Consider the following 25009-nt stretch of genomic DNA (forward strand, 5'->3'; position numbering starts at 1 on the left):
ACTCCATGAAAACTAACTAAACAAAGTGATATAAAATACTAGTTATTAAAATTCTGATTCCTCTGAGCAGACTTTGCTGAACACACAGATTTTTCATAATTTTCCAGAAGCATGCTAAATAACACCAGCTAGCTAATTTAGGTTCCGATTTCTATTTGGTTACTGTATGGTCTCACTGGAGCAAAACTCATTAATTTCCATTCCTAGAAAACAGACTAAGAAGTTGGCTTAATCCATTCAAGCCTCTCCTCAGTAAGAAAGTCACTTACCTCTTCCTTCTTCCAATCTATGTCTCCTATTTACACGTTGTCGCTTTTCTTCTTGCCGTAACTGAAGATGTTCTTCAATATTAACTCCAGGAACAGGGACAGCTACAAAGAGTAAGAAAATAAAATATGTAGAACTATCTTTAAAAAATATTATGATGATAATAAACTCTAAAAGAAGTAAATAAAAACTGAAGCCTACTTACTGTCTGCTCTTAACATGGCTCTGACACAGCATTTCGAAATAAAGAATGGAGTTGTGTGAATTTGGAGAAGAGTTTTAGGCCTTATCTCTGAATTTGGTGCTTTTCACTTATCTACCACAATTCCAACATCATTGAATATTACTTAGTATTTTCTTTCTATTAAGTATACAGATAGTTATTTTTAGTTATGAATGCTGTCACGGTTATCTCAATTTCCCCCCCCAAAAAAGTTTCAGAAAGTATTATTATTAAAAGAACCATGAAGTTGCTTGTATTTTAAAGAACATTTTAGGTAGGTAGATACTTTTTACTTTAAGAATGCATTACCACTATATGCTCTGTGCTCACTGAAAAGCATACAATTACTTTAATGCATGTATACATATATATAAACCTGACTTAATTACCAAGCTTGCTAATTTAATAGGAATTTGAAACAAAGCACTTCTTAAAACAGAAAGCACGGCTTGAATGAACACAATAGGACTATCCTATAAGCACTACCCTTGTGCAATATATTTTTTTTTTCCAGTAAATTGCAACCACCTAAAAATATAAAAATACACTTTGCTCCCAACATCAAATAAAACCAGCCTGGAAGCACTGTCACTTTTCTCCAGACAAATATTGTCAATGCCCTCAATGCTAAGTCCAGCACAGGACCAAGAGCTGTCAACTGTCCTGCTAGGAGAGGTGCCAACAAAGCAAAGATTAACACAAAACCCCCAACTTCTCCCTGGTCATGCACAAACCACAGCTGCTTCTGCCACATTCACCAGCAGTATAAATCTACTTCTGTGACAGCCATGCACAAGAAAACCATATTTGGAAATATCTGTATGGAAGTATCAGGGCTTGGGGTGCTTCGTGTTATCTAGAGAATCAAATCTAGTTTCTATTTAACTTTTGCTTGGGGAGAGAAAGAAATTCCACACTCAAGTACAGCGTGTTATTACTATTCCCTCCCCGCCAAGGTAAATTTTTGAGATGTGTAAATATTTTGAGTCACACCACCTGATGATTGTATGGCCCTCTTCTATACCAGATATTATATCCCTATATCCATGCATGATTACGGTCTCTATGTAAACCTAAATATAAAAAATTTTTAAAAAAAAATATAAAAAAGAGTAAGGAAGGAAAGTCTCATCTCCAGAAACCTGTAATTGCCCATTCATAAGTACACAGAATACGATATTAAAAATGCTGTGATAACAGATCTTACAAGGCAAAACCCCAAACCGTAGTTTCCAATAATCATACCAGTTGGTATTTCTTCCCCTAAGGTGAGTATTTTTGGGGAGGAGGGGTGGGATAGGAGGTGTTTTGGGGTTTCTAAAAAGTAATTTCCACATTCCTGGCAGCATCTTCTCTCTGAAAATTTCTAAGCTTTCAAGAAACAATATTCCCCTCGATAAAATCTTGATAAAAAGATCATAGAAAACGTTTCAGGCTATCAAAAATGGACAAGAAAAAACTCTGTAGCATAAGCATTAGTATCACAACCTCAGATGTCAAAAGGGCACACATCTAAAGTAAGAGCAAGTTTAAAATATTTCACTTACCAGAATGATCCCATATTGGTATGTCACCAATAAATTTGCATGATAAGCAACATTTAATCCATTTTGAGAATACTATACTAAAACTGTCCTGTAAGTCTAAATGTTCAGTAATTTTGTTGGAAAGAAAGAAATGCATTATTTAAGGTACAACATTTTACCAGACAGAAGAATCAAAATACTAATAGATTAACTGAAAAAAATAAATCTATGCCTAAACTGACCTGTTATTCCAATTCAAGTTTCCAAAGTCAGCAGTGAGATCGAGTTTATTACAAGAGCGTAATCAGTTGTACCGAGGAAAACACCCAAGTGCAGTAAGAAAGAAAACGAAGAGGCATCTTGCTAATCTCATATCACTTACCCAGCAAGAGATCTAAAGGTATCATCTCCTTTACAGCATCAAGGATTCCTCTTTGCCTTGCTTCTTGGCCGTCCAGTTCTCTAGCACACGCTTTGCAGCAGCCACATACAGCACAGCCCGACTCACCTGAGCCACAGCCACAGATTCTGCAGCAAAAGAGTTGTTTTATCACTATCTTTTATTTTTGTGCATTACTGACACCTTGGTAATGAAAATTTACATTATTTGTTCTGTCTGTGCACATGGAAATTTTTCTGAGATAAACAAAAAATACAGCTAGTTTAAATTTCAGCTGCTGTTGCATTATGCCATGGAACATACAGAGCCCACACATACCTGAACTGACTTCATGGCATTAACTTTTCTTCATTTAATTAAACATATGCTACACAAAAATACCAAAAAGGAAATAAGCACATGCAATGCTGGAGAAATAGCAAAGGCAATATGTAAAGCAGTGGCCCTTTATGCACCCCAGCCTTCAATTAACAGATAAAAGCAACTGGAAAAGCAAGATTAAAAAGCTCCCATCATAGGATGAAGAAAAGTTATCCCAAAGCCAGCAGTTCTGTCAAGAGATAGATTATATTAGCGTTCATATTCAACAGCTTCTAGTAAAGAATTGTATGCTCAAAAAAGGTAAAAATGTATTTAACACTAAAGCATCTGCAACCATCACAAACTACTTACAAATATTTGTAATCTATTTCTGATTCAAAAAGCACAGACTCTTAGATACAGTGTTACCTCAGACTGAAGTTTAAGAGCACATCAACTCAGTTTACATTCAACATATACTTTAGCCACCCAACATACTACAGGCAAGTATATTTTCATCCATTTGCTCACCCTCCAGGTACTCTGTCAGGACGGCCACTGCTAACACAGCTAGCTCCATAGCCTGTGCAATCTCCACAGACAGTGCACACCATACACTGCTCCAGCTTCCATTTATGCATGCCTGGAGGACACATCATGGACTTCTCATCTTTTTCATCCAGTTCCTCTTCCAGGTCTTCATCCATTGCTGTTGCCATGTTCTCAACTCCAAAACCTAATTAAGATATTGAAACAAGAAGCGTGGTGGTTTTTTTTTTCTGAGGTCAACAGCAGCTACTGAGGAAGCTCTGAGAACATTTGCAGATGAGATTTTAGAAGGAATGACTAGGCATGCCCGATTTGCGCACTCAGCCAGCACACTTCTGAAACCTCTCTAAGCATGGGGTATACAGCTAGGTTTAACAACTGAAAGGGAAACAAAACACCTATATTCAGTATACAAGCAACAGGTCATCTATTTGTCATGTATAAAATATTTCAATCTAGCAAAGGTGAACAGGTATGATTTCTCACACCTACATTTAGGAGTAACAGAAACGTTCAACTGTGTGGAGGAAGACGCAGACTTGCATTCATGTTCTATTTAGGCAAACAACAGCCTCAAGATCGAATCCAAAAAAGGAAAGGTAGAATTTTTTTCTTACTAGAACAGCACATAGTAAGAAAGAAGTGATGAGGTTCGGTTTTATTCATTTGTTTTAAAGAAAAGCCTTTTCATTGACAAGAAAATTCAGAACACCAAATACCTGACAGCTGAAGTGAAAGCATCCATCCTTGTTGTTTTTTAAGTATGTTGCATGTATTTAAGCTTCGAAATTGGAGTTACATTTTACAATAAAATACTACATTTTCACTTGTGATATTACATCTAAGTTCCTTACCTTTTCCTCCCTGGCTCATGGAGCCTGTGTCTCGGCCGCATTGTCCTTTATTGTTTACGCCAAATGTCCAAACTTCTCCATTCTTCATTAATACACAGGTATGAGCTTTGCCCATGGCTACTTGAGTCACAAAATGGCCTTTCAAATCTGTTACTAAACCTGTAAGACATAAAAGAGCTCAACAGTAAATTGCACTTTCTGTCTGAAAAGGAAACTCAGTAACAAAATTGCTAGACAGTTATTAAATTAATGTCAAAGGAGAAAAACAGCAAATATAAAAAACAAGTGCTACAATAAGAAGTGAAAAGAGAAAGTCCTAAGCCTTAAATCCTGCAAAGAAAAGAAAATCGAACCTTGCTGCAAATCACTTGCTCTGTAAAACAATTCTAAAGGAGTTACAATATCACTGGAGTTGATTTCTTAAATATTTTATTTAAATTTATATCACTCACAAATGCAAAACAGGCTGTCTTGTAATCAGAGAAACTTATACGGCCTGGTTTCTGACAGCATTTATTCATAACAAAACATGTCTCGTTTTTGGAACTTTTCACTGCATGGCCCTCTAGCATCAGATTAATACAAATTTATTTTTTTTCTCCTTAATGAAGGATTCATTTGGGTATTTGTCACCAGAATTGCTATATACTTTTACAGAACTTAAGGAAACTGTCTTCTCTTCCATAAATGTCTGAATTCGTGCTGATTCAGCCAAATATAAGGAGAGTGAGGAACACATGATTTCCACAGGCTAAAACATTTTTTCCACACTAATTTCAATTACTCTACTTGAGAAATTACCTGAAAGATAAATATTTAACTTACTTGTACTATCAGAGTAAATGGCATCTTTCCCAAACATGTAGAGTTCTCCATCTTTTGAAATTACAGAACTGCTTCCATTATTGCACGCTGTAGATATGACAATCTTTCCTTCCATTTTAATAATTTTTTTAGGCTTATATGGTTTTGACTGCCGTCTGCTTTTAGCTTTAAATAGATTAATAAATATATAAGTCACAAGTCATTCTACCAAAAAAATCTTCAAAGGCACAATATTTGTTTTATAATTAAGTGTTAATTTTCAGATTGCTATTGAAAAAAGAAAATGCATTTGTATGAAATCCTGACCTAATTTTTATTGTATTACACTGGTTTCTCTCAAAAAATTCAATGGCAAGTAAAGTCATAACTAGACAGGTATCTTTCATGAATGATTCTTCAAGCTTTTCTTTTATATATATACACTGAAATAATTTTCTGACTTTTACAAAGCAGTGCACAGTACAAAGAGTCCTCACTGTCATCTGAGAATATGAGACATTTAGGTACAATAAGTTCATAGAGAAATGCTACACAAGTTCATCTTCTCAGAAGAAAAATACTAAAGTCTCTAAAACTATGTGTAGAGAAATCTTTGAATCACAATACATTCTCACAAAGAAAAGCATTAAAAAAAGTAAATCTCCCACCCAAAAAAATAATTGTTTGCCATCTGGCCTCAAATGAAACGGTAACAAACAGCTTAAGACCAGATAAAACAACTAACAGCTACCCACACTGCCTGGTAGCTTTCACCAAAGTTAAAAAACCACCAGCTACTTTCACTTGCTGACAATTATCAGCTTTCTACAAACAACACACAAACACACCCTACCAACAGTAACCCAGACTCCCTGTCTCCATTTAAAATAAATCACGGGGAGAAAAAAAAATAAAACTCATGCATATCCATTCTGAGCGAAATTATGGAACGACAAATAGAACCAGATGAGTCAGGAGAGTTGAATTTTTGAAAGAACTCTGAAAGATCAAGAGGGCCAGGGGATCCTGGGGTGCATGTCCATCTGGTCTAGGGAGGTTCTCCTCCTCCTCTACTCTGCCCTGCTGAGACCACACCTGGAACACTGGGTCCAGTTTTGGGCTCCCCAATTCAAGAGAGACAGGGACCTACTGGAGAGAGTCTAACAGAGAGCTACGAGGGTGATGAAGGGACTTGAACATCTCTCCTGTGAAGAGCAACTGAGAGAACTGAGGCTGTTTAGTCTTGAAAGGAGATGGCTGAGAGGGGACCTTATTAATGTATATAAATATCTGAGGGGTGGGTGTCAAGAGGAAGGGGACAGTCTCTTCTCAGCGGTGCCCAGTAATAGAACAAGGAATGATGGGTTTAAGTTAGAAGAACCTAGGAAGTTCCACCTCAACATGAGGAGAAGCTTCTTTACTGTGAGGGTGACGGAGCGCTGGCACAGGCTGCCCAGGGACGTTGTGGAGTCTCCTTCTCTGGAGACTTTCAAAACCCGCCTGGATGCGTTCCTGTGTGGCTGCCCTAGGGGATCCTGCTCTGGCAGGAGGTTGGACTAGATGATCTCTAGAGGTCCCTTCCTGCCCTTAACATTCTATGATTCTATGATCTCAGTCAGGTCCTTGAGCAGCTTCGTCAGTAAGAAGATCTAGTAAGCACTGAATCTTCTCATCTAAATTTTGTTTAAACAAAAGTAGTGACAGCAATTTCCTTCGAAGGAAATTTTTAACCAATTTTTAAATTCTAACCACCTACTACCACCCAAAGACTTTTATACCAATTTTGTAGCAACACTTGAGTGTTACTGATCATATTTCTAACTGATTGCATGGCAGCACAAAAATTTCAATCTCTTAAATCTGTGTTTAAAGTCTATGGCTAGCAGACCAAACTTATCCACAAACCTGGAAAAATACATTAAATTCCAGGGTAACATCAAACTATACCATTAAAACAGAACATTGATAGATGAATTTGATTTTGAGTTAGACTTCAATACTCTATGAAATGCTATATATGAAATATGTATTACATTTTCCTACTAAATGTATACACGAGGCTGACAACTCAAAAATACCAGGTTTAAGATTCTCATGAGGCTCTATTTTTCAAAATATTTTCTTCATACTTTTATTCTTTGAAATTAATCTAATACAACATAACAGAACAGTCTGTTTCCCATAGTGAAGTATCACAATTTTAGGGCACATAAAATCATCGTGCATTGTCTCACAAAGCGTATTTCACACCTGAACACAACTTCAGAGATCAGAACTAAGAAATACACTAATTTTATACTGAAGAGGTATTTGTCAGTCTAAAGTTCAAATTAATCTGTCTTCTCTAATGCTTGAAGAGTCCTGCTCAATCAATCACAGAATATCATGCTTCTACAATTTCTAATCAATGTACCTCTCCATTATGGAGAACCATTGGCTGGCAAAACATCTTTTTCCAAAGTTCTCTAAAACAACAGTGAAGAAGAGGCAAAAGTTTGGCTCTTCAGTTTTTCAGAGAAAGTTCCAGGCAGACAGCATCGCCTCCTGATCAATCTTAGGATTGCCTTTTCCCAGGACAAATCTAAAAAAGCATTCCCACCACACAATCCAAATCGTGGTAAAACGGAGATCAACATCCGTCAGCTGGGAGAGGCAGTGGCACTGGTTGTCAGGACCTGTGGCTGGCATAAAATTCAAACCCAAGGCATGCTCACATGTTCTTGGAAAATGTTAAAATGCAGACAAAATACATACTTGATTCACCATCCTCTCCTTTACTAGCAGAACCTGTGAAGAATATGCTCCCATCCTCAGCAACGAGTAAGGCATGTGAGCCATCATGTCCAACAGAGAACTGAATTATCTTTGGAGATTTTGTGATTGGGAGTTCAACCCATTTTCCTGCTGCAGGACCACCTTGTTTGATTCCAAGGCTCTGATATTTGCCAGTATAATAAATCTAGGAGAAAATAGTTAAATTATTTTCAGTTATACCATAGCACTTGAAACTCACAACATTTTTCAAGTAGCATTGTTTTTAAATCCTGTCATTTGAAATCATACAGAATTTTTCCTGCTGTTGTTTACACTCAGTATCTCTACCCTAAATCCATGAATTTTGACTTAATGGGGGAAACATTCTAATTAGTTCCTGCTTGTTTTGAAATGTGCTTTTGACTGTGCTACAGAGTTAGTTTTCATATATAATTGTTTGATTTGAACACACAAGAAAAACTGTTCAGAATAAACTACTCAGGAAACTAAGCATTTAAAATACTTAAGAGAAATGTCTGGTTTGTGTAAAACCAAGATAGTATTATAACAATAAAAACTGATTAAAACCACCAAATTGCTACAAATTTGAATATGCTCCAACACATTCGTAAAACTTCCTTTCAGCAAACGCACAGTGGCTACTGACTACATAAACAGTAACACAAAATAAAGTAGTTCACATAAGCAAACACAAATATACTGATACGGCTTAAAACGTTTCCTCTACAACTGTGCTGCTCAACAGCACTATTAAAAGGCATTTCACACCTAAACACATAGCTTCAGAGATCAAAACTAGGAAGTTTGTTAATTTTACACTGAAGAGGTGTTTGTTAGTCTGAAGATCAAATTAATGTCTTCTCCAATGCCTGAAGTTCTGCCTGATCAAATTCTGTTTCATACTATTAAATTTTATTAGAAAAAACCGTCAAGCTTATTTATGAACATTTTTACCAATCTCACTGTTTTGATAGCAGCAGAGCAAGGCCTACACTCCAATAAAGTAATAGACTTCTGAACACAGGACAGCAAAGGACTATGCTTATACAAGTAAAATAAACATTTGTTTTTCAAACCAAAATAGAAACACAGTGAATAATGTAAAAAGTCACAGTGGCAGTAAGCTAATTATTTCTAAATTTCAATGAATATGCAAGTGCCTCTGAAAAACAGTCTCCACTGAACAGGATAAATATATCTAATAATTAAGAGTAGGTTTAAAGGAATTAATTGAAAAACTTTGCATAGAGGAAGTCAGTAATTCTCTGAAGAATCAGAAAAAACAGGCTGGGATTGAAATAAATTACTATGGTCAGAAAGTCTATGGAAAATTATGAGACAAAAAAATCTTGCAAATGAGCTAATACCATTTGCAGGCAAAAGGTAATTTTGTTCCCCAAATCCCAAACAAATCTCTACACTGTCTCTAAGATTGACTGTAGAAATTTCTGTAAATTCAAACCACAAGTTTCTCAGTGGATCAAACAGCTTTTGATTATTTCTTCGAATAACCATTTGCCTTTCTCTCTTTAAAGAGGGCTCTGGAAATACATTTAAATACAATCGTACAAAATCATTCTAACATGCTAAAAAGGCAAAAAAGCATTGTGGAAAAACATAATTAAGGTAAAAACCATGCAGGAATAAATGGATGCAATTTGCTATTTGCAACGGAACATTTTTCAGTACCTTTCCACTGGCAGTTTTCATTAGTGCAAACTCTCTTCCAGCACCAAGGACGGCCGATTCCTCATCAAACCCTGTACCTGTACACGTAAGATTGCATTAACAGGACAGTTTAACCAGGTAGATTCACAGACCAGTTTACAGATCTAAATCTGCCAGAAAGAGCCCGTCATAACACAAGTTCTAAGGAAGTTAACAAGGCAAACAAAGTTTTGCTGTCACAACCGGGATAGACTCAGCAGAGTTGTTCAAAGAGGAAAAGCACACTAGCAGAAGAGTAACTGAAATAACGGCAAAGCAGTTTCAAAATCCTTATGTTTCTCCACACGCTTATAAAGGAGCTGTGTAATCAAGCACATAATCAAGGCAAACACAGGGAAGGGCAGCATACCAGTTTTATTATTTGAATTACCAGGCTTGTTATTAACCTTCAAAGAAAAGAACTTACTGATAATGTGTAAGTCTTTCTCCAGATCAAACAGTGAGATGCCACAGGCATGCAAGCACTTTCTTGCAAGCTTAAGCTGCAGTTCCTGTTGCAGTACTGGCTCAGTACTTGTTGCAAATATCCGCACCACAAAGCCATCCTGCAACAAATAAAGAAATTATATCTATTTTATCATGTATAATAAATGCATTAATTTCCTTTTCATGGCCTGACTGCGTTAGTACAACACTATTTCAGAGTAAATTATCAGAGGACACATTAATAAAGCAATATTTATAATAAAAAAGAAGAAAGTGACAAGCAGAACGAGCTGAAGAGAAGTATCTGACAGAACTTAAACACGTACTGAACTCTATGAAAACAGCAGGAACATTATTAAAATCATTAATTGCCACAGAAGTAATTAACTCTGAATCTGCTACAGAAATAATGCTTTTTTAACTATTCACATTTACCTTTTAAGCCCTCAACCTGCCCAGATTCAGAACCCAAAAATTCTCCATGCACTTTAAGACCGACGTTTAAAGAGCAGCTAAAATAGGTTTCTGCTTAAAAGTGAAGATGAAGTATCTTCATCTGGCCATATTTAAAAACAAGGTTGTTCTGTTAGCAGGGAAATGGATTAACCGTGTTTTTCTTATAGTTGCGTGTCTGTCACTTCTTATCCACCTCATCTCACCCCAACTCTGCCTCATCCCTCTTTTACAGCTTTCTCACTGTCAAAAAATAGTGACCAGGTCAGAATTAAGAATGTAATTAACTGTCTGCTGAACAAAATACACAATAGCTAGAACTCTTTCATGGAAGCGCTAACTTGTGTTTCCACAGCTTTGGCCAAGGGCTATTTTCATATAAAAATCTTTTGGAATGTAGTACGCTTCATATCTCTTCTATTAAATTTAAATTAAAGCTAAAATTCACCAACAAATACCAAAGTAGTTACAGGAAGTTCAATTAGGAAAAAAAATATAATTAAGCTCTAAGAAGCTTATCCCATGGAGACCCTATAGAATAATATGTTAAAAAGTCATTACTCCATGTGTAAGATTCTTTTTTCCTCAGAAAGAGCAACGAAGTTTTTCTTAACACTTACCTGAAAAATCAAAAAACTTTGAAAAATCCATCACAAATCAAAATTGTGTGGATATACCAAAAAACTGCTCCTTTAGGCACAAATGTGGCAGTTTCTCAATATCCCTAGTTACATAGATTTCTTCCCTAGTTGCATTAGTGAAGAAAAAGCCAAATATTAAGCAAAATGTAGCTGTAAGTATTGTCAAACAAAACACTTCAGTTGAGAGAAAAACAGTTTACCCATCACAAAGCAACACTTACATCTCTGGATGCTGCTATTTGATTAATATATTCTCCATCAGTGAAAAGGATATTCTGTCCTTCAGTGTGACAATCTGCGACAGAAAGATGAAGTTCACTGCGTCAGTTTATATTAACATACGTACACACAATGTTCTCTGATTCAGCTTAATTCATTCTAACTACAGTTGGACTAAGAGAGTTCTCGTTTGTTTGAAGAGAGACCATATTGTTCTGATGACATGCGAGAATCTCCTCTCTCAACAAAAGCCTGTAACACCCCGTTGTCCCTTTAGGAGTTATTAAAGCACTTTCCACTGTACAAAACATACCACAATATTTAACTGCAAAAGCATTTAGTAAACACCTGTGAGGGGCATTCTAAATTATTATAAACAAAATTAAATTCTAATCTTCTGGAAGTGTTAGCCTTGCTCCTTGCCCAAAGACATTTTTTTTTTAAAATAAGGACCATTATCTTGAAAGACAAGTTTCTTGAATACAGCATACAAAACCTATTTAAAAAATTAAATAGATTTTAATTATCTATCTCATTTTTCCTTTGTTTACAAATATTACCAAACGATTAACTGAAGATCTAGGGTTTGGAGAAAACTATAAAGCATATACTTGAACGCATCACACAATTATCGAAAACAGGTAAGCTATTTCCAAGCCAAAAAACGTATGAAAAGAATTCTGCCCATATTAGGGGAAAAAAGAAAAGGACTAACTCTACAAGTTTAAAAGCATGACTCTTCCTGTTCTGCTGATGGAGCTATTAACAAAGAGATTGATATGATACGGCTTGTAAGGTGCTTGCTTCATTGATTACAGAGAAAAGAAACCTCTTGAAAAAAATACTTTACACTCTAAATATCTTTTTCATAACCTGAGCAAAGATCCAGCATCAGTCATTTTATCTAATAAATTTAATGCTAAATGAAGCACACAATATTCTTTTGGCATAACCAGGCAATTTGCTATTTCTTGCTATTTAGCTGGAGTGTTTCATTAAAATACAGCTAAAAAAATCCCACAGTGTTCACAAATCCATAGACTTGTTTACTTTTTCCTGCTATACTGCCCAGTCCAATATAGTGTTTTACCAGGAATAGAATGTGCATTAGGAGATCTTCTCTAATTCTCATCTCTTGAATTGACAGACGTAAAGTAGATAAACTCCTGCTCAAAGCACGCACAAGTATGCATGACAAAGAGGGTACAGTACCGAGCAGGATGGAGAATTGCAGATACACCGAAATACTGCCATCTCAAAAATAATCACGTATTTAATGACCAAAGCCAGCTCACTAATTCTCTATGCTACACAGTGTTATTAGTGATAGGGCAAAGAGCTGTCAATAACTCAGAGAGACTTTCCAACAAGAATCCAAATGACATTTCTGAAAGGCTTTAGGTAGTTGGTAAGTATTAAGAAAATCTCATGCATCTCTTGAGATTCTTTTATGATAGCTGGACTGGGAAGACAGCTCTGCAGCTCAAGGACAGTGTATGAAGCTTGGCAAAGTCATTAGATACAGGAATGTTGACAGACAGTCTAGTAGATCTAATCTAGCAAATCTGACAACGTATCTGGAACATCTATCAGAGAGGAAAGACTACCCTTTGGAAAAGAAGTTTATGGTTTCAAGAAGCTGGTGGACCATCCTGTCTGAGAAAGGAGAAGACAACGTTTCACAATTCACTCAGTTTTCTAAGGTCACATGACTTGTTGCTAGGATCAACTCCTGATCACATCTCTAATGAACTCTTAATCTCCTAAACATCCCTGTACGAATAAATATGAATACCTTATTTAAATGTATTAGCACCAACCCCGACATTTGAAAGAGATGAACTCCAGTTAGAGCCGTGTCTGAATACCACACCAACTAGGAGGAAACAGTTAGAGTCATACTAGGGTTCAGCTGCTAGCAAGGTTACTGCCCTAGAGTTCTATCTGGTGTGTTTTTTCAGACCTATAACACGCTGCAAGTAACTAAGATCATAGTGGGGTAGCCCCTACTACTTAGAGTTACGTATACACCTACTCAAGTTTCCTCAGGATAGGTCACATAACCTCCCCTAAACCTCATTTCTTACCTTCTAACAGGAAAAAAAATAACCGGAAAACCAAATATCTGGAAAAACAAAATAACCAGAAAAACAAAATAACCAGAAGGGGATCCCTCTGAATTTGTCCTGGCCAAAAGAAAGTCCTGTCTGCTCCCTATATAACACTAAGATAAATCTGCACAAGTGCAAAACAGGAAAAGAGCAAAGTTCAAGGGCTGAAACAGAAAGGATAGGTATTATGAAGAACATCTAGCATCCCCTCTGACATCATCACAAACCATATGAATACAATGGTGTGAAACAGTTTGAGGGATTTCTGAGTGGGTAGTGTCAGTTATAATATTTGCTTTTGCACTGAAAGGATACATTTTTGTTTAGAAGGCAGACTCTTATTTGAATTTGTGCCTTTTTATAGTATAAACAGAAGGCTGTCTCGCAGAATGACACTTGTCACAGAGATTTGCAAAAGAAAGCTAACAGCTCAGAGGTGCAGACTTTAAATGTGCTCAAGTGTCTCTCAGGACTTGCACTGAAGCGCGCTGATCTGTTTACCAATGGTAGCAAGGACCTCCAAGCACCCTACTGGTTGAAGAAGCTGCCTTGAGGTGAAAAAACAATGCTGCAGGGCAATTTGTCAGGTCCCTGAATGTGCTCTCAAATTTCTCACACAGCCCCACAAAGACTGAGTAGTTTAAACAGATATTGACATTTTAAGGACTTGCAGAAAGTGGCATAGACTAGATTCTGCCTTCATAGGTTGTTTCAAAATGACTGTGTTTGAAATATAGAAAGCCTAGAGAATTCTTCTGAGGTTTCAGTCAGGATCCCACACACAATGTGTCTTCTGGTCTATAGAGTAAGCCTGTCATTGTTCGATTGAAAGATAATTCTTGTGCCCTTCTACTGTTCATGTGAGTGGTTAAGAATAGACGTGTTTTCACCAAGAACACTAAGACATGTTCAGGAACATTCTAATTTACTAAACTGAGACTCAAGTTATGAGACTCCTCAGAAAAACAAAACACCTACCAAAAAATCAAAAACCAAATAAACAAAAACCCATCGTCAACTTAAACATCAGAAATGTGGTCCCAGTGTTCACTAGTCTCCTTTTGTTTTTTGAATACATCTCAACCCCTGTCAAAAAATGGTTTTGGTCATAGTTTGTAACTACCTAAATGTAAAAGATACTGGAAACAAAGTCATATCTGAGCCAAATGCTTGAAGTTCAAAAGAAGAAGAAATAACAATTCTTTAAGAAAGAAGTTAAGCTCTTCAAGTTTTCAGATCAAGACAACCACACATTGTAAAACATTGCAATAGTCTTCCATTAGTTGGAGATGCAAGACCTCTGAATAAAACACTACAGTAAACCAAGCTAATAAAAAAAGCAAACTCTTTGTGATCTCAAGACATGTCTCAATTTCTCTTCTGCTTACCTGAAAATACAGACCATGTAAAAATAAATTAGAAGCATCTTCTCATATTTAAAGGTTCTTACCTGGCAAAGCAACTGTACCATCTTGCTCCAAAGTTTCAGGGTTTATTCTTATGGCTGTCATACTGTGATTATTCACATCTCTATATAATAAATAACCCTGGTAAGAATAAGAATATACGTATGAAAAATATTCTTAAATGCATCAAAGGATATTGTCGAAAGTGAAAAAAAAAAAAAAGGCAATCGTTATTTTAGGTATCATTTAAAAATTTTGGAAATCTTTTACTTCCACATCACATTTGCTTCATTTTGATAATCAACTTGTTTCCACTAATCAAATTCTGCAATAAAATATGGAAGTTTGACTCCTTTCATCCACATTTTTTAAGGCTAATCTGCGTGCTGAAGCTCGTATATAGCTTTTGAAGCCACATGCAGCAATTCTGTTCTTCATTTGTGCGTACAATTACAGTTAAAAAGCTGCAGCCACAGTAAAACCCAATGTTCCTGTCTCCACCTTCCAAATCAACCAAAGATTGACAGGAATTCCCGGCAGGAGATACATACGTTGCCCTATATAAGCATGATTAATATTCATTAACAATATGTGCATTAAAAACTACCACATTTTTCACAAATATGAACTACTGTTACTTCCACACTAACAAGATCTCATGTAATTATTCTGTTTGTGATTTTGGTGACAGCAGCCATGACATAAGGCTACACAGAATGAGTTTTTATACTGCTCACCTCCCAACTCCTAAACAGACCTCAGGGAAGAGAGATATTCAGGACTAATAAATTCCTCTTTCTGTTTCTCCATGTGCAGAATATCTTTCATTTCCCAACAATTACCTATATTCTGCTCAGCAGCCCACATCAAGAAGTCTTCTTTGGTATACCAAAATAGAATCTTCTTTCCGTTCATATATATTTTCACATTATTGCATATAGATTTTTAAAAGTTTAATTCAGTCACCAGCTCAGGTTTCTCAATAAAAAGATTTGCCTACCTGAAATTCACATTTAAAGTTTACTCTTCATATCTATAACTTTGAACACACTTTGAAACACATTCAAGTAAGTTTTGCATTAGCTTAAACGAGATAGGTTGCATAAGCCTCCACGTTTGCATAATGTGCACAGATCCACAAGAGCGACGACGTGGCATCTTTGCTCTCATACCTGATTCAATCCTGCAATGTCTGTGAACTCTATGAAGACTTTTGTGGGAGCAGGGTAGAAGCACAGTTGGGCAATTTACACTTAGAAAGCATTTCTGCTATAAAAGCAGCTACAGGAAAGGAAAAAAAGATTACTTAAGGGCATTTACAAGCATGATTGGCCTCAGGTGGGGATTCTACACATCTAAGAACGGATGCATTTTACAGAGAGGTCACTAAGGCTTAACCTCAGAATACCTTCATTTGTCAAAGAGTCAGAGACCCTAATCACAATCACCTAAGAAAACAGAGAAATCCAACTGCCCTTTTCCTTCCATCTCAGCTATTTGAATTTTCCTGGATAAGTGAGGAAATTAAATGAGGAAAAACAAATCCACAAGAACTAGGAAATATAAGAGCATTAAAGCAGACAGAAAAGCTCCAGTCTAAAAGAACTCATATGAAGAGGTAAGAAAAATCACTTGAATTTGAGCTGACTTAACCAAGCACCTGAAGGGAAATTAGACTGAGAGCACCTCTTACCTCTTTCACAGACACACACTTTGCAGCAAGTGCAAAGTCCCCATCTTCCTATAAATACAGCCCCAGAGCGACATTTTTCCAACTGGCAGTGCCTTTGGGTACAGTCACCGTGCAAGTGCATAGAACTATACAAGCACTCAAAGAAGGGCATAATTTATAACATTTATAGCTATGTACAGAATGTCCAAACGTGTAACTCTATATATAGTGGAGCAGTACGGATCCTATTCTTTTCTAAACTGATAGAACAGACTCTTGAATGAATGCATCCGCACACGTTTGTGTTGTGCCAGTAGGTCTTTTGGTAATCTCTTTTAATACTAAGCTAAATGTGTATGTATGTAGCTGCAAAAATAGTGTGTATAGACATATACATTATTTGTAACAATTTCACTTCAAAAGCATGGCAAGGGGTGCTCTTAATTTCACGCTGGGAGAATGAGATCAGTTAATACTAAACACATAACAGAAATTGGTCAGTAGTTAAATGAACTAAATCCATTGTCCTCTGAAATTTACTTTTGGGTTTGTGGTGGGGTTTATTGCTTAGTTTGCATTTGGTGGGGTTTTTATGAGAGAGTACTCAGCAGCAATAATAGGATTCTAAAAAAACGCCGCTATTTTTATAATGAATGCCAAAGGTATAAGATGGTTGATATTCCTGTAAATTACTAACCCTAAAAATAAAACAAAACAAAACAAAAAACCTCCCAAAACAAACAAACAAAAAAAGCCCACGAAAGCCAGAATAACCAAATACAGTTAACTTTGCAGCAGCAACATCAACCACTATCTCTACTTACATTTTACACACTCTCAATCCTTTTCCAACACAAATAGTATTTGTTTATTTTACCACATGTTTTAAAATAAATTTATTTTCCTAAATAGATGCTGCAAGAGTTTTTTTTACACTATTTCTTTGAAATAGGACATTTTTACATCCACTAACTTTAAGACACACATATCAATTGACTGTACAATTCATAAATTTCCATGTTAAACCACCATATTTTGAGAAAGTCTTTGCAGTGATCACACAAATCAATGACACTTTTCAATACTCTTTTCTATATGCCAGTACCATCAGATGTTCCTCATCTTCCACAATTTAAAAGCAAGTACCAAAAAAATTGATTTCTATAACTAAAGCCAAAGGAACAATACAATATCAATGTAAGCTTACTCTAAACCAAGGTGCACTTCAATTGCTCATGAGGGATGGGGGGTGAGGTGCACATGTTATAAATGTTCACCTACCTGAGCGTAGCCTAACCAAGACTTTTTTTCCTTCCTGTTTTTGATGCGGGATGTAGAATTGTATATATGGCCCTGAAAAGCAAATTCCAATCACTTAAATACCAGAGTGACCGTTTTACACAGAATCATTTACCACATAAATAAAAATGCCTTCAACCTTATTGAGAAATAAAAATTGTACTGTAAAATTAGCATAGAAATAATCAGAAAAGTTTAGATAAACTGTAAAAGAACTAATCATTAGTAAGCTACAAAAGATTCTCAATGGAAACAGGACATCATCATGGAATCATAGAACGGCCTAGGCTGGAAGAGACCTTAGAGATCACTTTAATCCAGCTCCCTGTCACCAGGGACGCCACTTCTCTACCAGATCAGGCAACACATAAAAGGCAAGTTAAAATATTCACTTGTCAAATAAGAAGAAATCGCATTACCCTCACTGTTCCGCTATATCCAGAGCCAATTTTGTAAAGTCCATCTTTACATAAGAGATAGAGGAAAAAACCATCACTCTGAAGTAGGCACTGGTCATCTTCATCTACAGATATTTCTTTCAATGGCCATTTGTGCATCAAGGCCGCCTTCTTTATCCCATTACTGAACCAATCCTGAATTTGGATTTTGCCCACCAGAACCGCCTGCACGCTCCGCTGAAGAGAGTTTAAAATGGTTGGCACCTAAACAGTGAAAGAAACAAGTGAGTGAAAAACACGACTGGTTTTATATGTTACATCTTCTGTTCTATCTCCAACTCAAGGGAGACAAAAAAATACCTACTTTCATCTCAAAAATAGCATTAACTGAATTTACACAATAGTGCTTCTCAGAATCCATGTACACGTCATTGACATAAATTCCCAGATACAGAGAAGTTTTAGCACAAGACCTGAATACTCTGACAAGCATGGCTGCCGTTATTGGTTAGGATCGCAGAGATTGCTTGCAACGTTCTTCCCGTCTCTCCCCACGCAGCTACCAAACTGAAGAGGCAAGCACAGGAAAGTGCTGTCAAGGACTGTCCTGTGCTGTCATTCATTCCCGTGCTACGGACAGTTATCTCCAGAAGAAGCTGGAACAGGGATTCTGCAGATAAAACACAACAATTACAGAGGCAAGTCGCAAAACTATACCAAGCAATTTGGCAGATAGTGGGATTAAACTTGCAAAACACATGATACATCTTCCCTCAGCTATTTACAGACAGAAGAGAAAACATCCCATTCAAATAGGCCTAAAACATCCTTAATTCCTCATTCTTTTTCAGCCAGAAAACTTTGAGTCTTGATAATCACAACATCCAAAGAACAAGAAAAAAATAAGTCCTTCTGTTACAGTGGAACATTTTATTAAGAAATGGGCCAGGAGGAGTTACTTTACCTGCCTATACAGTTTACCTCATCACTGAGATGTGCAGGCCTTGATCAAACTTTTTTAATCTTTAAGACCATTACCTATGTTAAAGCACATCCAATTTCTCAGAAACGAGCGTTTCAAATCAAAGCTTGAAAATTATTTTGATCATATGTCCCTTTTCAAGCACTGTTTAGTGGCTGAACATCTGTAATAATCAAGTTGTGAACGGAAATCTGCCTCCATTTTTTTGACAGTATATACAAATAACCACTAAGGCAGTAATCAACACAAAGCTTTCTTTGTAGCTTTTTAATACTCTGTGCATCAATACGAAATAAAAACTTTCTGCCACAAATTACTATCATCTTTGGAAATGGAATACTGTTGAGCCATAATAGAGGTAAACATACATAGAACATCTTAAGATTTTTTAAAATCTTTTTTTAAATAATAGATGCTATAGTCTAGCCCTCCTTGCTGTTCTATAACCCAGTAAAAACTATTGAGTTAACAAAAGGTGATTGGATTTTAACTTAAAGGACATAATCAAGCATACACTCAAAGCCATTAGAAGTTCAACTTTCATTTTCTTTTGAGTGGCCAGAGGAAATAAAAGCATGAACTCCGACACTTTGTTGAGCAGCTTTATATAAATTACAGCATTAACTATCTAATCTATAGACTACAACAGTAGATCACAAGAGAAGTTCACTGTAGAACTATCTTTTTTCAATAAATCCAAGTATTTTATAGCTTCAGTAAGATAAATGAATCACAGTTTGTGAGGCTGTGAGTGAAACTCTGCATTACACACCAACAATATATGACTATATATATACACACACGTGCACCTTTACATGTCAACATTCTTGTTCTACAAAATACTAACGCTGAGAGAGTACTGATTCCACACACCATAAGGAGTTTACACTTCAGAATAAAGTTAGTCAGTTGAGAACAAGCATGTTACCATGTCACAAATACTTGCTAGGAACAATTTTCTTCTATCTAAGAAAATAACAGATGTATGTTAATACAAATAAAGGAACAGATGAGATATTACCTAGGACTTCAGGAGGCTCTGATTGCAGGCCTTCTGGTTGCTGGCCCTGGAGCACATTAAGTAGGGCTTGTAGGCTCCTGAGACACAAGGTTGGATGAGAAAATCTTGTCTCCTTGATCAGTTCAAAGACTTCACATAATCCAACTTCAATGATCTAAAGAAGTACAGATATTTCAGAATATCTGTTAACATAATATTTTTGGATCTTCACAAATAAAGATATATGCCAGTGCTCGTAGAACAAGACAGTTATTTGAATAACAAAAACGTAATACAGAATACAATGGTAATTGAAAAGGAAAATCAAAATTAAGAACCCATGTACACAATTGTACTAGCAAATATTACACAGAAGTAATGTCATATATGAAAGAGCATAACTGAGCAGAGCAATAGTTGCCTGAAAAAAAAAGAAACTTAAACATTTTTTTGGACAATGAAAGATAAACTGTGCCTCTGAGCCCTTCTAATAATTTCTATGAAGTTCACACTTCAATAGACCTCTTTTTCGTTGCTCGTAAATGTGAACAAGCAAGCTAGAACTTACTTGCAACCTGACTTCCCAGCTTGTGCATTGATACATTTGACAGCTGATACCAGCAGCACTAGTACCTTCCCCTCTGAGATTGTTTTTGTTACAATATGAAAAATAAAGAATAATTACTTGTCCCTAAAACCCCATATGTACTCACGACAGACATGCACTATGCCACGTAATACAACATTCACAAAAGCGCTGTTAACAGCCATTCCTCTAACTTTTCCTTTTAAAATTCCTGAATATTCTGAGATTACATTTATGCTCCTCTCCACAGACTGTTCCTTTTCACTTCCTTCTCAATCTCAGTGTGTAATAATGATGAGGATGAAAGAAAAGTGAGCACATTTAACTCACTGCACACAAGAAACCCTATGTTCAGAACTTCACTATGTGTTTCTGTCAGGAGTGGGGCCTCAATGTTTATAGAATGTAACACAGATTCACACCAAAATCTAAGGAAAAAGACTTAAATGTGAAAATAAACAAAAATTAGTAATGAAATTGTCACTCATCCCTAAAACATTTATTCTGACAGTCAGCTGTAAGTTCTACTGAATGCCTTTTAACTGTCTGTGCTGTCATTCAATTTATTTCACATCTTATCTTTCCGAAGTTATTTTACCACTTGTTTGTTTTTTGGAGGAAGAATAGAAAAATAATCAAATCAAGTCTTCAAAATGCAACACCAATTTGCCTGCAAATTACACCTCACATTTTATATCTTCAGTAGTGTGAGGGAAGACACATGCATGGAATCTACAGGGAAAAAAAAAGCTCTTAAGAGAATAACGGCACAGATGGTTTTTTTCCCACAATCCAAAACTCAGCACCATTTTGCAGGTTAAAGAATAAAATACACTGCAGCACATTTTTAGAAATACCCTTTCTTTTCAATTACTGTACTTTTGAGAGAAACCGAGAAGTTTACTGTATTCTTCCTGATCTTCAGATAGAAGATTCACCTAGTAACCGACAGAGACAGCTGGAGAAGGCAGATAATCTAACACATTGGAGAAAATGTGGTGAACTTCCACTACAGTAGAAATCCACAGTGAATAGCTCTGCTGGGATTTTGCCTGATGCACACAGGTGTTGTTTGTTCTTTTTAGTATCAGAGATCAACCGTCTTAAAACAGGACTCTTTAACCTTAATAATATATATGCATATATAGAGAGAACTATAGAATCATAGAACAATTCAGGTTGGAAAAGACCTCTGGGACCATCGGGTCCAACCATTAACCCTACTCTACAAAGCTCACCCCTAAACCATATCCCCCAACACCACATCTAAAGGACCTTTAAATACATCCAGGAATGGTGATTCACTCACCTCCCTGGGCAGCCCATTCCAATGTCTGACCACTCCTTCTGTGAAAATTTTTTTCCTAACATCCAGCCTAAACCTATCCTGTTGCAGCTTGTGGACATTCCCTCTAGTTTTACTGCCAATTAACTGTGAGAAGAGACCAGCACCAACCTCTCTACAATGTCCTTTCAGGTAGTGGTAGAGAGCAATGAGGTCTCCCCTCAGCCTCCTCTTCTTCAGACTGAACAGGCCCAGCTCCTTCAGTCGTTCTCATAAGATTTATTCTGCAGGGCCTTCACCAGCTTCACTTGCTCCAGCACTTTGTTATCTCCCTTGTACTGAGGTGCCCAAAACTGGACACAATACTCAAGGTGTGGTCTCACCAGTGCAGAGTACAGGGGGACAATCACCTCCCTACTCCCACTGGTCACATTGTTTCTAATACAGGCCAGGGTGCCATTGCCTTCTTGGCCACCTGGGCACACTGCTGGCTCATATTCGGATGCTTGTTGATTAGAACCCCCAGCTCCCTTTCTGCCAGACAGTTTTCCAGCCACACTTCCCCAAGCCTGTAGCGTTGCAGGGGGTTGTTGTGGCCCAAGCGCAGCACCTGGCACTTGGCCTTGTTAAAGCTCATCCCATTTACATTTGCCCATTGATCCAATCTATCCAAATCTCTCTGCAGGGCCTCCCTACCCTTGTGCAGATCAACACTCCCCCCTAACTTGGTGTCATCTGCGAACTTACGGATGATACACTCTACATCCTTATGAAGATCATCCATAAAGATGTTAAATAGAAGTGGTCCCAACACTGAGTCCTGAGGAACACCACGTGTGACTGGCCGCCAGCTGGATATAGCTCCATGGATGACCACTCTTTGGGCCCATCCGCCCATGCATATAATGTGGGTCCATCTCAGTGAACTCCACCAAATGGCACTGAAGGACAGAATAAGCACACAGTTCTTTCCATCACATCTCAAGGTTGTTTTTGCTGCTCTCTGAAGAGTCTCTGAGCCAAACCCAGCCCTGCTGCCACTTCACCCCTGTGTCACAGCCTGCCAGCTCTCCAAGCAGCCACCCCTGTGCTCCCTTTGCAGCATCTTTGAGACTTTGGAGGGAAAGCGTAAGCTCACCTTACAAAGGGACACAAAATTTGAGCCTGGATGCAGACACTATGATCCATAATTAATTCCTTAACCCCCCCCCATCTTATTTCTTTAACAAGTCTTTTCTACAGCACTGTTTTTATTCCCTTTGTCTTGCCTCTCTTATAACTGCCCAATACTCACATTTCAATGTTTATTTAAGAATACTTAATACTCTGTACATTTAATACTCTGCATTAATTTAGATGTATATTATATACATACAGAAAAAAAACCCCAAACGGTTTACATGGGTAACACATTCTCCTAATGAATTTTGAAAGACTTAAAGTCAGTTTCTAAAGGAAGCAATTATTTTTATTTTAATTTCTGTTAAAACCTGAAAATTTTCAGTTTAACTTAAGCTAAACAGCAAAATGTATGCCACTGCAGGAACAAAGAATACTTAAGCAAGTTAATTCCACTTTAATCACCTTAATCCAGCATTTGGTCCTTTTACTACAGGCTTTTGTGGATCATCCATAACCCAATGTTAAGTGTAACATTGGCAAGGAGAAATGCTTCCTTGTAACTCAAACTATAACAGATCAGACGAACTGAATCTGTTTCAGTAGAGAAAATTCCTCATCATTAGCAAGGCACTAAATAAGTCAAGAAAAGGCAAATTTGTCTTGCAAATCCAAAAATTTAAAGCTATCAAAGCAAGTTACTCAGCTGTCCAAACACAAACAAAATGAAAACTTTACTGGGCTAATATCTGAAGACCAGCAAATTGTGTCTCTGTCTCTTAATAACTGTTAAAAAGAGTTGTTATCAATCTTATTATATAGATCGCATAGGGTAACTCTTAGTTCTGAAAGGTACTCTAAATAAAAGTTCTAACAAATTTGACTTCCTCCAGTTGGAAATTAAAAAAATAATGCTTCAGTAGAACACTTTAAATCAACCTAAGGGGCATAGAAAGCAGCATGATTTCAACTGATTTTCCATTAGATGAAGGAGTTTCAAAAAATTGAAAGTTACTGCAAGTACACATATACTTGGTGAATTATCTTATAAAACACTTCATCAACTGAATTCCAACAGCAGAAAGATTTATTCTTTTGGGGGGTAAATCAAAAGAAAGCACCTTTTATCATAGTCAGATAGTAGACATAAGAGCTGCCTTATTTGCATTTTGTGTAGACTTTTGAGGCTGTAAGTTATTTTCAAGTACCAGTACTTACAAAGAAATGCAAGTTGAACGTTCACCTTACACTTACAAAATTGACTTTTATCATTGGGCAGGCACACTGATCTAATTCATCAAATCAGGTTATTCTGGACTAGATGGACTACAAATAAAAACCATGGCCGTTTTCCAAGCAGTCAGCTTCTAATGCTGCTCTTTACTCCCCACAAAGAACATCCCAACCCTACATCGTGTACACGGCACTCTTGAAACAGCATCCAGTTACTTACCTTTGGAAGTTTAATAGGCGGCTCTTTGGATTCCTCCTCTTCATCGCTGTCCGAATCCCCACTCTGGACGCTGTTCTTTGAAGCTAAAGATACAGACGCTTCCTTTTTTTGCCACTCCAACACACAATGGCGGACATTGCAGTAAACATTAAAAGCTGAAGGGTTGCTGTGTAATCTGATATCAGGTATGGTTATTGTACTCTCTAGGTTTTCAGTCTGAAAAACAAGAGGATTTCAAAGTTCATTAGAAGTTTCAAGCTTTGCTAAACACAAGTAATCTCATCAGCATCAATAATTTCGACCAACCAAGTGATTCTCAAACTGGAGACTGAACTTTCCTGTAGAAGTACTAATTATATTCCAAGTAAGGAAGGAGGAAGAATTTTCAATATATTCCATCTGGCTTTAGCCTCTACATCTCATTATTTGATGAGAACATTGGGATAGAAAAGGAAAGCAACTTAGGCTACAGAATGGTCCACAACTATGCTGCAGTTACACAGAATCATAGAATGTTAGGGGTTGGAAGGGAC

The 25009-nt window shown here is 36.8% G+C and overlaps 1 protein-coding gene across 1 annotated transcript; it reads right to left on the minus strand.

Moving 5' to 3' along the window:
• Positions 1–269: 269 nt before the first annotated feature.
• On the minus strand, positions 270–24692 carry LOC104271343 (E3 ubiquitin-protein ligase MYCBP2-like; the record flags this gene model as incomplete). The annotated part of the gene is made up of 15 exons (XM_009865981.1): positions 270–371; positions 2399–2544; positions 3248–3452; positions 4120–4278; positions 4945–5109; positions 7678–7882; positions 9388–9464; positions 9833–9971; positions 11168–11241; positions 14727–14823; positions 17636–17707; positions 18073–18315; positions 18525–18721; positions 20055–20208; positions 24477–24692. Coding segments are annotated over 15 exons (2251 nt in total), but the record flags the coding sequence as incomplete, so codon positions are not given.
• Positions 24693–25009: the final 317 nt, after the last annotated feature.

The sequence above is a fragment of the Apaloderma vittatum genome, unplaced genomic scaffold (assembly GCF_000703405.1).
Source record: "Apaloderma vittatum isolate BGI_N311 unplaced genomic scaffold, ASM70340v1 scaffold10900, whole genome shotgun sequence".
Classification (NCBI taxonomy): domain Eukaryota; kingdom Metazoa; phylum Chordata; class Aves; order Trogoniformes; family Trogonidae; genus Apaloderma; species Apaloderma vittatum.